Source organism: Labrus bergylta, chromosome 4 (genome assembly GCF_963930695.1).
Source record: "Labrus bergylta chromosome 4, fLabBer1.1, whole genome shotgun sequence".
Lineage (NCBI taxonomy): Eukaryota > Metazoa > Chordata > Actinopteri > Labriformes > Labridae > Labrus > Labrus bergylta.
The window spans coordinates 26,416,241-26,432,441 of NC_089198.1; the positions used below are offsets into that span (position 1 = coordinate 26,416,241).

At 38.1% G+C, this 16,201-nt stretch overlaps 2 protein-coding genes across 2 annotated transcripts; one reads left to right on the plus strand and one right to left on the minus strand.

Annotated features, from left to right (window-relative positions):
- Positions 1–3,563: 3,563 nt before the first annotated feature.
- Positions 3,564–5,288, minus strand: LOC109977537 (apolipoprotein D-like). Its single transcript, XM_065954247.1, has 5 exons — positions 5,157–5,288; positions 4,906–5,039; positions 4,625–4,746; positions 4,004–4,092; positions 3,564–3,901 (listed from the first exon to the last, which is right to left on the minus strand). Exons 2-5 carry the CDS (start codon positions 5,023–5,025, stop codon positions 3,657–3,659), a joined length of 576 nt encoding a protein of 191 aa, XP_065810319.1. The 5' UTR covers positions 5,026–5,039; positions 5,157–5,288; the 3' UTR covers positions 3,564–3,656.
- Positions 5,289–13,614: 8,326 nt separating this feature from the next.
- On the plus strand, positions 13,615–16,110 carry apoda.1 (apolipoprotein Da, duplicate 1). The gene is made up of 5 exons (XM_020635284.3): positions 13,615–13,758; positions 13,899–14,037; positions 15,004–15,125; positions 15,234–15,319; positions 15,399–16,110. The coding sequence occupies exons 2-5, from the start codon at positions 13,921–13,923 to the stop codon at positions 15,632–15,634; spliced, it is 561 nt and encodes a 186-aa protein (XP_020490940.1). The 5' UTR covers positions 13,615–13,758; positions 13,899–13,920; the 3' UTR covers positions 15,635–16,110.
- Positions 16,111–16,201: the final 91 nt, after the last annotated feature.

The following is a 16,201-nucleotide window of genomic DNA, read 5'->3' on the forward strand; positions in this document are numbered from 1 at the left end:
AAAAAACATTCAACCGTCAAAAACTTCAAAAGATTGCTCCTGAACTCCTGAAGAAAAGAGCAGGAGACGCATTAGGAGGAGTAATGGCTGCAGTCTGCTCACCTGTATGTAATCAGAGATACTACACTGAGTGCTGGATGGTCACTTTGGGGGTCTTTTATAGATCTAAGCGCCTGTAGCGTCATCATTGATCACATTCTCTCCTTGTGTTTACATGTAATTGTGTTATGAGGAGGTGGGGCATGTGTGGGAGACGACATCTGTTCAAACGGGCCTCACACTTTCTTATCTTTGTAGTACTATATCCACATTGTCATTCACTCCTCTCTATGTTTTCATCTCATTGAAACCTCTTTTCATATTATCATCCCTTTCAAAAGTATAGTTGACATGAATGGGAGCCACATTAAATTTAAAACCACCAGCCCTAGATAACCACCCCCACATTTGATTATTTCCTTTAAATTTTTGTTTGTCAGAACAATAAAAATGTTCAGTGCATGCAAGCAGTGCCTTCATATCAAAAGGGAGTTTCCACATATTATCTGGATGTTGGGATTTATTTCTAACTTATGTCCCAAATTGTGATTTTTGGAATGTACTTGTATCGAGGGAAAGGCTTCACTTACTGTTTTTCATAACTGCTAAAACAATAAATCCCATTCCATGAACCAAATGAATTAATCACTCTTCTGGCAAAACCTATTTTTTGTGCAAAAACTCTAAACACATTCTCACTTACTAAAATATATTTTGCACTGTGTTTCACTTGTTATGCAAAACCGCAACCACAGGTGTCAATGTTTACACAAAAAACTACAAACTGAAAACACTTGTTGCTAATTATGTGATTAAACCAATGTGAGAAAATTCAGAGTGCATGAGTGAGTTTAAAACTGATAATACAGAGAATCTTTTAATTTCAATCCCAAAACCCCGGCTGCAGTCAGCTTCCGCTAAAACATAATCATTACACAAACTCTCACCTCTCGCACCACAACATTGTCGAACATCAACATATTCAACACATAGACACTTCTCAACTCAACTCTCTTCTACCTCTCAAGTCCCCCTTACAAAGCACCTTCTCTCCCTCCTCTTCTCTCTTTCTCTCTTTCGCTTCTTTCACTTCTTGTATCCTTTCTTAGGTTTTTCATATGGTTTTGTAGTTTTTTTGATCGTAGTCTGATGTGTGTCTATTGATGTCTTAGTACTTTGCTGTCTTTATTTATTTTATTTGTTTTATTTTATGTTTTACTGTATTTTGGAGTCCTGACCTTGTCTGTTTATTTCTTTGTGCCTCATTTTTATGTATATATCACCAGTTTGTCACTTTATTGCACCTAATTAAAAAAAATAAAAAAAACATGCAACATACTCAAAATGTCTTACCATCTCATGAAGGGTTTGTTTACCATCTCTTGTTAGCATGCTAGCAACTTTATAATGAGGTTGTTATGATGTTATGTTTACAAAGATTATCATCAAGTTGAACATGTTAGCATGCTAAAATGGCCACAAATACCGACTAGCAAGTATGTTGTATTAACAGAAAGATAACTTTTTATCTTATTTTTAAAACAACCCTAAATGCTCCTATCGACATGCTAACATGCGCACAAAGACAATGCTAACATACTGATGTTTATCAAGTATATTTTATATTTATACTATCTGAGTTTACCATGTAAGCATGCCGATGTCTGCTTATTAGTATAAATTAAGCTGTGGCATTTTGTGAAAATAAAGCACTGCACAAAATAACGAGTTCAACCATTTATGATAGCAACATAAAAAGAGATGAATTTCTTATCAGTCTTTAAAGTTATTTGCTTCAATGTATCACCAGGGGAACATTAATATCTTTACCAAACGCTATGTCATAGAGCTATATGTTGAAATATTATTAGCATACATTTTACATTCATGGTAAGAGGAACTCAGGGGATAAACAGAGTCACTGAAGTGTCATGTAAACGATTGGAGCGGATTTATCCTTCAGACCGATGTGTGGTGCCTGACTGGGGAACATCTCACTGTGCTTCTCATGCAAAGTTAATATAATAAACTTATTTAAACAGTAGTGCGGGTTAGTGTGTCTTGTCTGCGAACCTCTGCGGTGGTTGTATAAAAAACAATATTGAAAATATATTACCTGTTCGTAACATTACCTTTGCTCTCATAGTTTTTCCTTCATAAAATAGCTGATTGGTTAGTATTCAGCATGTACTGTGCTCATAAATAACTTGCCTAAAGCCCATATTTAACAGCTTATTTGATTTGCCTTTAAATATGCAACAGCTGCTGATCTCTGCATTCTTCTTCTATTAGTACAATATTAGCACTAACTGAATCTTTTTAAGTAAAAATAGTATTCAAATGTTTGAATTAAGTAATATGTTGAGAAAAAAATCCAGTGAACTGCTCTTCATTAAGTTTACATGAGTCACAGTGCACAAGGTTAGTAAAAATAAAATGACATGCTGAACCTTAAAAAATAGAGAGGAAAGTATAAAAGCGGTGAATTCTCCAGTTCACTTTCAATCAATCTGACACAGGCAACGAGTTGGAGATGAGTCAGACTTTAAGCCTCCTGGCAAACAGATATAATGCACCCAGTATTCAGACAACTCATCCGCACCCCTTATTATGCAAATGTATGCAAAACTCTCAGCCTCAATACAATCAAAATAAATATTTTAAAAAGTCACCATAATGAGATCTAATGAACACTATCAAAGAATGCTTTATGCTGGTTGTCCACAAGTCAAAACATCATATTTGCAAACATATTTTGGTTGGTTTTGACTTTATTCTAGTTAAAATGAACCTTACGTCTCCCTTATGGAACCAAACTGAAGAACTTACACAAAACTGGAGCAACAGGCCACAGGTCTATACACTTTGTAATATTGTTCAATGCAGATCCAAAATGAATGAATCAACGAAAAAGGTATTGGAAATAGTGGAAAGAAAAACATCTTTAATGGACAGAAACCTCATGAAGAACCAGAGTTATTAATAGACAGACATCTTTCACGACTGGACCGGATGGACCCTGGGAAATGGGATGGCAGAGAGGCAGAAAAAAAAGAGAACTTTATATGAACCTATACAGTATGAACTTTACAAGATGAACACAGATTTTTTTTTTTTTTAAATTGTATATAGTGGTCATGTTTGTACTGGGTTAATGTTTGGTGACTTTGAACACAATTACCAGTGACTTAGGAGCCCCTTATTTGGCTGACTCGGCACATCTCAGGTCTAACCATACATCTACATTCATGAGCAGGAGGTATACATTTAGCATTTCTGGTTTAATTGACATGTATGAGTGATGCTTCTTCAACTTGTTATTTTGTGTAATTTATTCTCCAAAGGCCTCAAACAGTTGATTGCATTCAATCATATACATTATTCAAATTCAGGCGCTCATTGTTCATGTTTCACAGTCCTTCTTCTTTAAATATTGTACTCATTTGTCTTTGTGGTTCAGAGGGCATGTTGAAGAGAGGAATACAGATTACAGAACAAAACACATCACACAATGTTTTTATTTCTACAGGTTTATTGCACTGACTTTGCATGACATATTTAACAGGGCGATCATGTCTGTCTCACAGTCCTGTGGGTTGAAACAGGAGTATCTTGGGTTACTGGTTCATGGGGGCGCAGTAAGTCTCGTCCTGGTTGGTGGCGACCATCTTCTCAGGGTTGACACCGGCAGCTGACAGGATGCTCTGCATACTTTGCAGGGTCTCCTCAGACATGGTGGGCTCTCTGCTCAGGATCCAAGCAAACTCCAAGCGGAACAGACCGAAGTCTGAGCAGCCGTAGACCAGGGAGTGGGTCTCGTAGTCGGAGGACAGCACCCAGTAGGGGCCAGGGGGAGAAGGAACTGAAGGGATGAGGAGGAGAGTTAGTGCTGCTGGAATATTCAGCACACTGGAAACTTCTTACAATGACTTAATTACAGAATATATTTCAGAAAAATTCCTACTGTCAGTGAAGGAGACCTCCAGCTTGGCAGGCTCAGAGGGATGCTTGACCTTGGCAGAGCCGACGATGAAATTAATGCTTCCATCCTTACTAAAATCAGAGAGTTGAAACATTCAAATCCTAAGTATAAGACACATATTATTGTACTTGCTCTTATTTGTTAAATTACATTCTGTATCTCTATACTTTTCACAGGTGTTGTATACATTGAAGAATGAAACTCCTGACTGTTGTCTAACTTTGTTTGTGTTATACTCTGTATGTTCTTTGGTGGGAACTGTCTGTTTAGACAGAAACGGTGCTGTGGAAAAGAATTTCCCCAGACTTAGACTTAAAAAGTCTAATTTTTAACAAAAGAGGGGTTTTTGCAGAGGACAACCAATAAGAACTTTAACAACATTAAGGTTATTAACAAAGTAGTTTAGCAAATGTGACAGCTGTAGACAACTCTGTGGAAATGATTAAAAAAACATTTTTAACATTAATAATAAAAATACTATTTTAAGGACTATGATTGAAATGTTGTTGATCCAAAATGTTGTAGAGATGAAGGAGTATTTATTTTCAAATGAATATGTATCAACCTATAAAAGTGTTAGATATTTATGTGGTCTGGACTCACAGCAGCTCCCTGTTGAGGACTCCGATGACTCCTGGACTCTTTGGGCTGTAGGTGGCAGTGCCGCACTCGCCTTTCTGGAACTGTGTTGGGAGCTTCATGATCTCATACCACTTACCAACGTACTAACAAGAAACACAGAATGTCACCAAAAAAACAACAACTGATAGATCCTAAACATTTAATTAATATAAATACGGACAGATAGTTTATACTTTTACAGCATTATCGACTTTATATTTCATGATGTTTATAGCAGATAAGAATAAATGGTTCATATTCACCCTGCTGGAATCAAAGTTGGCCTGCACAGGCGGTTTGGGGCATTTTCCAAACCTCAGCATCTGAGCACTGGCTGCCATAACACACAGCAGAGTCAAGGAAATCACCTGCATGGCCTTCATCTTTACACCTCGAGCTGCAAAGAACCAAAAAAAAACATTCAACCGTCAAAAACTTCAAAAGATTGCTCCTGAACTCCTGAAGAAAAGAGCAGGAGACGCATTAGGAGGAGTAATGGCTGCAGTCTGCTCACCTGTATGTAATCAGAGATACTACACTGAGTGCTGGATGGTCACTTTGGGGGTCTTTTATAGATCTAAGCGCCTGTAGCGTCATCGTTGATCACATTCTCTCCTTGTGTTTACATGTAATTGTGTTATGAGGAGGTGGGGCATGTGTGGGAGATGACATTGTCTCAAATAATTCAAAATAAATAATCCTGGAGCGATCCTTGACCCCCATGTTATCTATTTTTGATGTGTAATGCCCGCTCAGTGATATTTTTAGTTTCACGGCTGTATGATGTGAAAACAGCGTTTGATTCTGAGCTCAGATGAAACTGTTTTGATGAGATTGTAGTTTGAAAACTGGGTTTTGTGTTCACATTTTCGAGAAAAGGGAGGTTTCATAAAATGTGTCTTAGCAATAGTGAAAAACTGTAAAGCTTATATACTCAAAGCAGATAACATAAATCATACTGTTTGCTGTCAAGAAAAAAAGGAAATTAAAGATGCACACAGAATGACATTCAATGCACAAAACATCATCGCCATCAACACCACAAACTTCAACAAATGAGGGTTAAAACATAAACAGACATAATAAAACAGGCATTCTTTCCAGCACAAAGCATGATGAACTGCTGCTACTCAATCGATTCAGTGTACTGTATGCTTAACCCACCACGGTTGCTGAGCTGCTGCAGCACAAAAAAATAAAATGATATTAAAACCTGACAGATTTTGAGCTGTTGTCTCTCTTTACCTCATCCACCTATCACGTCACCTGAGCTGTCTGACTGACTGACAGGTGAGGGAAATACTGTGAAAATGAGGATGTTTGCAAGTTCTTTCATCACCTCATTTAGTGCTCTGCTCCCTGGAGCTGCTAAAAATACTATTTTGTAGTGATTGTGTGATTATTCACAGGGAGAATAGGGTTAAAATATAGTCAGTGTGAAAGATGTGTGAAGTTAAGGATTTCCTGATGAACTACAAGAGAGTAGGCCGATTATTCTCAGTTTGACCATGACATTATTTGAAGCCATGTTTCAGGTTGCTATGTTTTTTCCATATGTATTGCTTTAGCTAATTCACAATGCATCTAAGGGGCAGGAGGAAAAAAAAAAATCTAAACTGAAACTTAAATATGCCATGTTACACAACAAATGATGGTGCTGCTGCATTAAGAACAACCAATATTTCCCCTACAGACAACCAGAAAACATCCACAGCTATAGGCGTTGCTCACACTTACTTCAATAAATTGACGAGTTTTGTAAATCGCAGATCAATATCTTTAACCAACAAGCAAAAGTGATACTCTTCTCATCCAATGTAGGGAAACAGAGTTATTAAAAATCCTCCTCTGCTTGAAATGGAAGGATCATTTGTTGGCTCTTGTGCAGATGCATCAAAAAAAAAAAATACAGTAAGAAGCCGAGTTAACATCTGACAGCAAAGTAGATTTTCTTTTACCAAAAAGGTAAGTGAAAGAAAGTATTGTAGTTCTTATAAAAACAAACAACTTAAAATGTCCCTCCACTCTTGTCAGAAAGGGTCTTTTGCTCTTCAAATACAAGTCATAATTTAGTGCATCTCCTTGCTTCATTAATAAACCTCTTAGAGCTTCTCCTTTACTCACACAAACTCAGCCAGGGATTGTGTGTGTGAGAGAGAGATTCCAGGGCCTTTCAAACACTTTCACTTGGAACAGGTTGAAAGCAATACTCATTCAATGATTAAAAACACAATACACAGCTAGAGTCATCGGAAATATGGTCAGGAAAGAAGAATATATGAATTCTAATGACCGTCAGTGCCTCATCTGCAACTTAATTTCTGGGTAATGTGTTTGAGAATCAGACTGTTGGATCTTTGCTGCTTCACCACTCACAACTGCAGTGGAGCAAATTTAGAGAATGGCATCAATGAACAGCACACTCAAAAATCAACAATATTTAGTGTGCATATCAGTTGCAAGTATTTTTCAACCATTCTGCTACACTTATTTCAGCGACCGTTATTTCAGTCTGTGACCATGCTAGCATTTCTGTGAGGCTGTACTTAAAAATAGAGTGCTTTGAGGTACATGATAACATTTATAATTGTGTAATGTAGGTAGGTTACCTTTTGCATCATGCTTACTTTCCAGTGTAGCACTTTTATAATATGTCTTGTTTCTAAAATGCTCTCAAAAACAGACTCATAATGTCAACATAATAAAAGTCAGGATGTTACCAGGTACACATTTCACTTTGCAACAAATTGCACCTCATCATAGAACTTTCTAAAAAACAATTTTGGATATCTTTTTTCTTTAGAGAGATTTGGTTAGCTCAAGTTAGATGTTTCAGGGAGGTGGAGCAACCAACTTCCCTCTCTTTAGCCCAAGGTGCCGGGGTTGTGAATGCATGTTCAAACCTCTAAATATTTGTACTCACGTCATTTGCATTCCTTAGATATAAAGCATGAATGAACTTCTTTGAAAACCAGATCCATTAAACTCTGTTCAAACATGACCTGCCATTCATCTGTATTGTTGTGCTGAAGAATACCAAAATTTCAGTCAGTCAGCAGTAATATTGATCCTTGATAGATACAACTGTGAAAATAAAAAGGCATAGAATTCTTATCTATATCGGCTTAACCAAACAGTCACCTGCGGTCAGTGTTGGGATAGCAATGACCAGTTAACAGAAGAACGACTTCCTTATCTCGGGAATGTATACTGGTTGTATAAATGTAATAAGTAACAAGATAACCTGAATCAAGCGTGCCAATGAAAAAGATCTTCCTTATCATGTAGTCTGTGGTTAAAGACGCGAGAAACTGCTAAAATGCATGCCTTAAGCTTAAACAAGAAATAGAAGATTGTAAATATTATTTCAACATGTTTATTATTTTTTGCTCAGAGCATTGTTGTGGCTGATGATGGTATAGTGTGTAGATAAAGTTGTGTTTTGTATGACTGGAAAATAAAACTGTACTCTCATTAGTTGAAAAATGCCTCTTCCATCTTTGACTTAATTCTGCTCTTCAGTACACTTGATTATTCACCTGCTCATGATCTACAGAGCCTCATGTTTCTAGCTCAGTTAGTTCAGACCTTCCAGTCCAGTTGCCTTCGGGTTCAAGCGTCGAGAGTCTTAATGCTTAATGCTTTTTTTTTTTTAAGATTTATTTTTTGGGCTTTTTGTGCCTTTAATGCAGAGATAGGACAGTGGATAGAGTCGAAAACCAGGGAGAGAGAGTGGGGAATGACATGTGGAAACAGGTCACAGGTGGAAGCGAACCTGGGCCTGCTGCTTGAGACGAGCGCCTCAACACATGGGACGTGTGCCCTACCCATTATGCCACCAGCGCGCCCCAATTAGGTAAACTTTATCTAGATCTCTTATTTAGGCTCTCCACAGTGGGAAATATGTCTTCTATTTACAATAATGCTGCACAAGTACTGGGAAAAGGTGTAGATTCAGTTGGGGTTAAAGGTCAGAGATGTTGTTTTTACCACTGTGGTTTTTAAGCAGCAGGAAATATTCTCAAGCTTGTGTAGATGTTATAGGTTTTTATGTTTTCACATACACTTGTTTGACCTTCTGTGTGTGTGTGTGTGTGTGTGTGTGTGTGTGTGTGTGTGTACACAGGTGTCACAGACCCCCATATGACCCAGTGTTTATTGACATGTGAGCCTCATGTAGTGGTCACATAAGCCTGTCAGGCCTTCAGTCAGGTATGTTTCCGTTCCTGTGACTATACTTACTCAAGCTTAGAATACAACACCGTTTTAAATATATGTTTGTCAAACACTGGTTAGTCATAATACGCTTAAGAGAAGAAAGTTAAATTGTAGAAGAAATTAAACCTCCAAAGAGGCAGTTCTCACTGCACACATTTAGAAAAACATGATCATAGGTTTCACCTGACAAGTGTCATGGAATTTGAAAAAATAAAAATGAAAAAAATTACAGAAAAAAACTAAACAAAAAGGCAAAAAACAAAGCTTACTTTTCACAGTTCTGGTAATCAACTCTCCAACACAAGAATCTTTCCAATAGTCCAAAAAAACCCACGAAGAAGCACACTAGGCAAATGTGACGAGTAGGAAGACAACTGACACAGAAGGGAAGAAACAAAGAGAATAAATACTGGAGGAAATCAAACACAGGTGAGACTAACAAGACACAGGTGAAGACAGTGAGGCCAATCAAAAAGGGAGGGAAACACACAAAGGGAGAAAGTAACATGGGGCGAAAACTGCAAAAATAAAACAGGAAACACTAAAGATTAAACTTGGAAAAAATACAATAAAAAAGCACACAAGGGAAACAAGCAACACCCAGGTGTGTGTAATATGAAAGCAAAACTTAAGGAGGATTATTAACTGACTCGCCTTCCTCTTTTGAACTATGGATTATTTTTCAGCATCTTTACTTCCGTTTTCTGAGCCACGACTTTACCTCTGTCTTAAAAGAAATATCACTTTGATAAAACCAACAGTGCACTACATACTCTGTACCAAACAGACAGAAACTTTGCACCAGCTGGTCAACTTGTTGAAGAATTTAGCAGCTATAAGGGCAGCTTATTAGCCATATCAACTTTATAAAGTGATGCTATCTCACTGATGTGGTTAAAGATTATTTTACTGCCCCCAAGTGCCTAAAAAAACAAAAAAAAAACCTGTTTTTTGAATACTTCAAAAAATCATGTTTAATTAAACATCCATTCTGTCAGGGGCTTAATATCCATCATGGCATCACAAGGCTCTCCTGTTGCTCTGGGCTGATCAGGTCTGAGGAAACATGATGGTGCTGATGGAGGAGGCTGTCCTAGAGGTATGGAGGCGTGACCCTTGAGGGCTCCCCAACAGTATGTCTGTGATTGGCCGGTTAATTTTAACAACAGGCAACATAAGCAGTGAATGCACTCATACCTTTGAAAGCAAAGGAAAGAGCGCCACCTACAGAATCTCTAACCATATACAACACCAGAAATCATCAGTGAAATTTTTTTTTAAACCAAAAGATCAACAAGCCTTGTTAAAGATGACCACTAATCAAGCTTTGTATAGAGAATATAATATAAGTTTTTTTTGGTGAAATACTGCAGGGAGTCTCTGCGTTCTCATATTTAACATTCCTTCTACTTCTTGATATTTTTAGAGTGAGCCGGTACAGGTTGTTTCTGTCCCTGATCATGTTCTGACCGGTCAGCATCATCGCCTCCATCCAGGGAAAAACTGGCCGCCTCGTCTTCAGCCATGGCTTTGATGTTTCCGGGTGCAGTTAACAAGTCATTCCCCTCTGAAATGTAGAAGCTGGAAATGATGTCTTTTGATCATCCTCTTCCTTCATTTGACCTTGTTCATAGCCGTGGGCCTGTGTATGACAGCAGAGAGCATTTAATGGAATTTTCTTTTAACAAGCAGTGGCTTAAACTGTTTGGAGTGTTAAACAGCTGTGGTACACTACACAGGGGCCGATGTTTACATGACATGCAGGTTATAGAAGACACTGATATGCCATGACCATGTTTTTTTGCAAGGTTTATTTTAAGGCTTCCATGTCCTTTATTCAGAGAAAGGAGAGTGGACAGAGCCAGAAATTGGTTGGAGAGAGAGAGTAGGAAATGACATGCAGGAAAGGAGCCACAGGTCGGACTCGAACCCAGGCAGCCAGCTTCGAGTACTATAGCCTCTGAACATGGGGCATATGCACCAACCTCCAGGCCACCAGCGCTCTGAAACACTGAAAGTAAAAAAAAAATTAGGTGATCACAAGGTTTTGAGATGAGTTCAACATGTTGGTAAATGTTCAGCTCTTATAACTGATCATGTGCTTACTTTATTACTTCAGAAGACATGATGTAAATCCTTTAAACAAAACTTGTAGGCAAAACAAAATCAACAACAGCAGCTGTAACCTTCTCCTGTAGCCTGTTCTTTGTTTGAATGTGTGTACCAATAAAGAACCTAAGAATATAAAAACCCATTTTTCTACATCTGTAGTTGTGAAAGGGTCCTGTGGACCTTTCGAGAAATATCTCTGCAACTCCTGGATTTATCCCCCGTCCCCAGAGGATGAATCCTAATATCTTTGTCGATCCCCTGACTTTTCATCTCACTCTTCCACAAGGATGACATTTTCTATTCAAATTGGAAACATCTCTACTATTATTGCATTGCTTTCAAGCATATATATATTCAAGACCCCTGGAGGACAAATTCGAATGACCTTGTTGATCTTCTGACTTTTTTCTCCAGTGCCATCATGAGGCTGACATTTGAGGTCTTATAAATGTTGTAACCCATCATGATGATGACGAATTACCCCAAGGGTCTCAAGCAGAGGCTTCAGGGGGCTCCAGTGTAGCCTGCAGATTTTTCTGTCAACGCTTTAAGTCCGACTAGCAACAGCCATGTACTCAGTAATAGATATCTGTTGATAGAGATGAATAGAAAATTGTCGATTGGTAAGAAGGTGACCCTTAAAGCCTTTATCATGTGTTGTTAATGTCTACCCTGATGATTTAGTTAACAAACAGTGCAACATCTCCGCTCAATGTTTTATTTTCCTGGAAGCTAAATGTTGCATTGCCTGCTCGCGGAAGAAGCAAACCACCTGTGTCATTTCTCAGTGGTGGAGAGGAACGACTTATTTAAATGTGTTGATTCAGTGGTGAATGTTTAGCTGATGTATAATTGATTAACACATTTAAATATATGTAAGGCTGCTTTTTTAAATGTATGTTTTTATTGCAATATTATGTATTTGTTTAGGCTCAAAGAGAGATCAGATTGTTTTGTAAAGGTGATGAGATTTTATAAAAAAACAACTAATTTGTAATCTAAAGACAGTCAGTGCATTCTGATTGTATTACAGTTAATAAGCAAACGTGCTAACACACTTTATCAACCGTATGTGTGGCCTAAGTGGTACCTAACTGAGCTGCTGGCATGGTTTTAGCTTTGATTCATCTTCTGGTGGGGTGTGATATATTTTTAAGTTCTTAAATCTTTATGAATCAGATCTTTTTTTTCCTGTAAAAATAGACACTGAAAGTATAAATATAAAATGCTTTATAAACATATTCTGTTACACAGTTCACTTCACACCCATCACACCTGATATAGATGTTTTTATCAGTTCATACAGCGTCTGTCACTCCAGACATCTGCAGCTCATAAATTGATTCATGCTAAAGACTTGTGTGAAAAAGATGCTCCTGCACACACTTTTTGCAGGCCTGTTTCGAGTGGGCGTCGCTTGAGTCCTCTGTTTCCAGCAGTGTAATGACTGACAGGATGAGAGTCACCTGTCAGGCTGGCTGAAAAACAACACAGAACAGAAAGCAGTGATTCTTCTCACTGCACACTGACAGAAAGGCTAGGAATCATGGCTCTTTGTGTTTGAAAGCATTAATGACATGTGACACCATTGCTGTGCAACACTTGTCTTCTTAGTTTTTCTCTGCCACATACTAACTCTCTTGTCATGTCAGATCCAGCCGCTCCCTCCTGACCTGCAGGTCCCCGGCTCCCTCTCCTGCCAGTCCTCATCGTCTGACCTTCCCCGCCAACTGCCTCCCGTGTTTCCACTCTCCATCATCATCCCCTGTATTATCCCGTCAAGGATAGCCTGGCCTTTCTAACTGGCTGCCACTTTTTAACCAACACTAACCCTGAACGTGTACCTGACCTCTGAGTCAAATATCTGGCTTTCACACCTGATTACCTACTTAATATTCAAAATAATTCACAGCCTTAGATGTCAAAGGTGATGCTGTTAGATGGAAAAGTCAAGGCTCACCAAAGCTCTTACAGTTTATCCTGGGGGAACATGATGTCTGAATCAAATGCTGTGGTGATCCATCCAATAATAGTTGAGACATTTCACTGAAGCTTGTACTGTAGAGCTTCAACTAATGATTGTATTCATTGGTGATTATTAACAGTAAACTGTCTGGTGTTTCAGAAAATGGAGAAATTGTTCTGTTTTTCCTTTTAATGATCTCAACCCTATTTATAAATAATGGCAATAGTAATGAATGTAATAGATTAAACATTATTAAGTTACTGTGGCAGATCTACAAGCAAAGCTGCCCTGCTACATGTGTCCTGAGATACTGTGAAGTGAATGTGACAAAATATAATTGAATTAAGTGAATTTTACCCTTAAACCCCTAAACATAACAGGGATGGTAGTGGATGTCCTGCACAGTAACAACAGAGGACATAACAATGATTACACTTTCGAATGCTACTTGAGTAGTGAGACATTTTTAGGTTTGATAAAAAAATGGGATCTATTTTTATCAACATTAAAATGTCTTTCTGCTCTGTTGTGTGCAGACCTGGTGTGTCTTTAGGTGAATGAGGGTCACACATGGCTGTCCATTTTAGGCAGAAAAACAGCCAGATTGTTTTATAACATTTCCACTGGTATGTAACCCCATGACTCCACTTTTACTAATAGTTTACTTCATGTCTGAAATAAAGCTGCCTCTACACAAAGACGCCCATTGATGACACATTGTCACAAAGCTGGAAGACCTCGCTGAGAGCAACGTCTCGGATTCAAATACAAGAATTCACCCGAGGTAGAGAACATATATCTGAATCTCCTGGAAGCAGAGGTACGAAAACGTATATTGAATTATTGTTATATGATCCTTTTTGGATAACAAATGCTATTATTGCCTAAATTCACATTGTGGTCTTGTATTTAGAGGGGATTTGTTAAACTCTTTTTTTTCCTGCTGATAAACTTCTCCAGGTACCAAGGGTCCGACTCCACCATGAGGTTATCTGTCGTTCTTGTTTCGGTGTTGTTCCTTCCGTTCATCGAGGCTCAGGTGCCTCACTGGGGGCCGTGTCCAGAACCAACAGTTCAACCGACATTCAACCTTAAACAGGTACAACCCAGTCTGTTCAAAATAGGTCAAAAACTGGTAGAAAAAAAAGTATGGTGGCATGATAGTGTATGGATGATATGCTGTGTTGGACAGCCTTTAATCCTTCTGGGGGGCTAAAAGTCAGACTTCAGACTTGTTACACATTTCTAATGTTTGTCCTTTAACAAGATCATTTTTTTAAATGTGGCAAAAAATTACTTTATAAGGTGTACTTGCTTATCCATTACAAATAGACATTAATCATTATAAAGAACTTATAATGAAGTTATTAGTAGATATTTGTATTTGTTTATGTAATCAATACATCACACTGAACTACATCACTGCACTGAGCTCCTTCAGTGAATGACTGTGCTGCTCCTTTCATTTTATTATTATTATTAAATTGTTATTGGATTGTGGAGTACATTTGAAATAGTTGTGTCTTGCTTTTAGAAGGGTTGTTTATACAAGGAGTCTTACATAAATATTTATTTTATGTGTATGAGGAAAATGATAATTTAACTGAAATGTGAATCTTCATTATGAATTTTATAAAATCCCCCTTTGGGCACAATAATGTCTGCTAGGTATGTACATTTTTAAAGGGCCTTTAACTGCATACATTTACATTATAGTTTGGTTTTGCTTATAAATAAATATTAGTGGATTATCCCTACTGCATCATCTTTATATATGAGTGACATTTCACTGTGGAAGTTGGTCAAGATGAAGTCAAATTAAGTCATAATAATACTAGTGGGCACAAATAAAATTATAAAGCTGTTAGATAAAATATAAATATTTAATTAACCAAATTCTACTCAATTAGATGTACTAACTTAGTTTCCTGGTAGAGACTAGGTATGATAAGAGAGCTGCTGCACATTTTACTGACGACACTAAAGCATGTAGATTTATTCATACTCTCTACTGACAATGTTCTCGATTGTCTTTGAACTCTCCTGCGTGTTTCTGCCCTCTCAGTTCATGGGGAGATGGTTTGAAATTGCCAAGCTGCCGGCCCAGTTTGAGAAGGGACGGTGCATCGAAACCAATTTCACTTTGACAACGGACAGCTCCATCCGAGTGGTCAGCTCGGAGATACTGTGAGTCCTATCTGCAATTTCTTTGTGCAAATGTGGAGTCATGAGGTGATGCTCGCTTGGTTTTGTATTTTCCTAAATGCAACATGAAATGTGACTGTCCGGAAACAGAAAAGGAGAGCTGAGGAAAATCGAAGGGATCGGTGTCATCGAGGATATTAAGAATCCGGCCAAGCTGGGAATAAGTTATTCCTATGGTGAGTGAGACATTTGATACAGAAAAACTGCACCTTTAGTTGTGTTCATTGTAGGTAATCTGATTTTGTTGTTGCACAGTGCTGCCATACTCCCCTTACTGGATCCTGTCCACTGACTATGTGAACTCAGCCCTGGTCTACTCCTGCACGGACATCCTGAGACTCTTCCACGTAGACTTCGCCTGGATCCTGGGCCGAACACGATCCCTGCCCGACTCCACTGTTGAGAAAGCAAGGGAGACCTTTGCAAAAAACAACATTGATGTGAGCAGGATGGTGGCCAGCAGGCAGCAAGGCTGTGACAAAACTCTCTAGAAAATGTCACAAGATGGTGCTGTTCATGACAGACAGAAAAGATGCTTCAACAGCTGTTCCACTTTTGTTTGATCTTTTACTAATGCTTATGCTGATCATGACCAGGAGGGTATACCCAACTCTGTTTCTCAGTTTATTTAGATCTGGAGTCTTTCTGCCTTCATAAGATTATTTGTTTACAGCTGAAGGTAAAAGCATGTCATTACAGAACATCATGGAATTAGAGGATGTGTAGCATCCTCATTGTTTGTTAACATATCATCAACGGTGTTTCATTTTATCTGGGGGCAATGTTTTACACAAATTTAAACATCCATATGTATTTTTGGTCATAATACATTCCTGTTCCTATTGCAGTTTGAAATTGAAGAATCAAATGTGAAGCATATTCTATTTATAAAAACAATGGGATACAAACACTGTAAACTGCAGACACAAGGAATCTAATAAAAGACAATAAAGGTTTGTGAAACTTACTTCATGTGATTCATATTGGTCATGAGTTTGCAATTCAGAGTCACAACAAAAACAGATTTTAAACATCCGCGGATGAAAGGTGTTCACTTC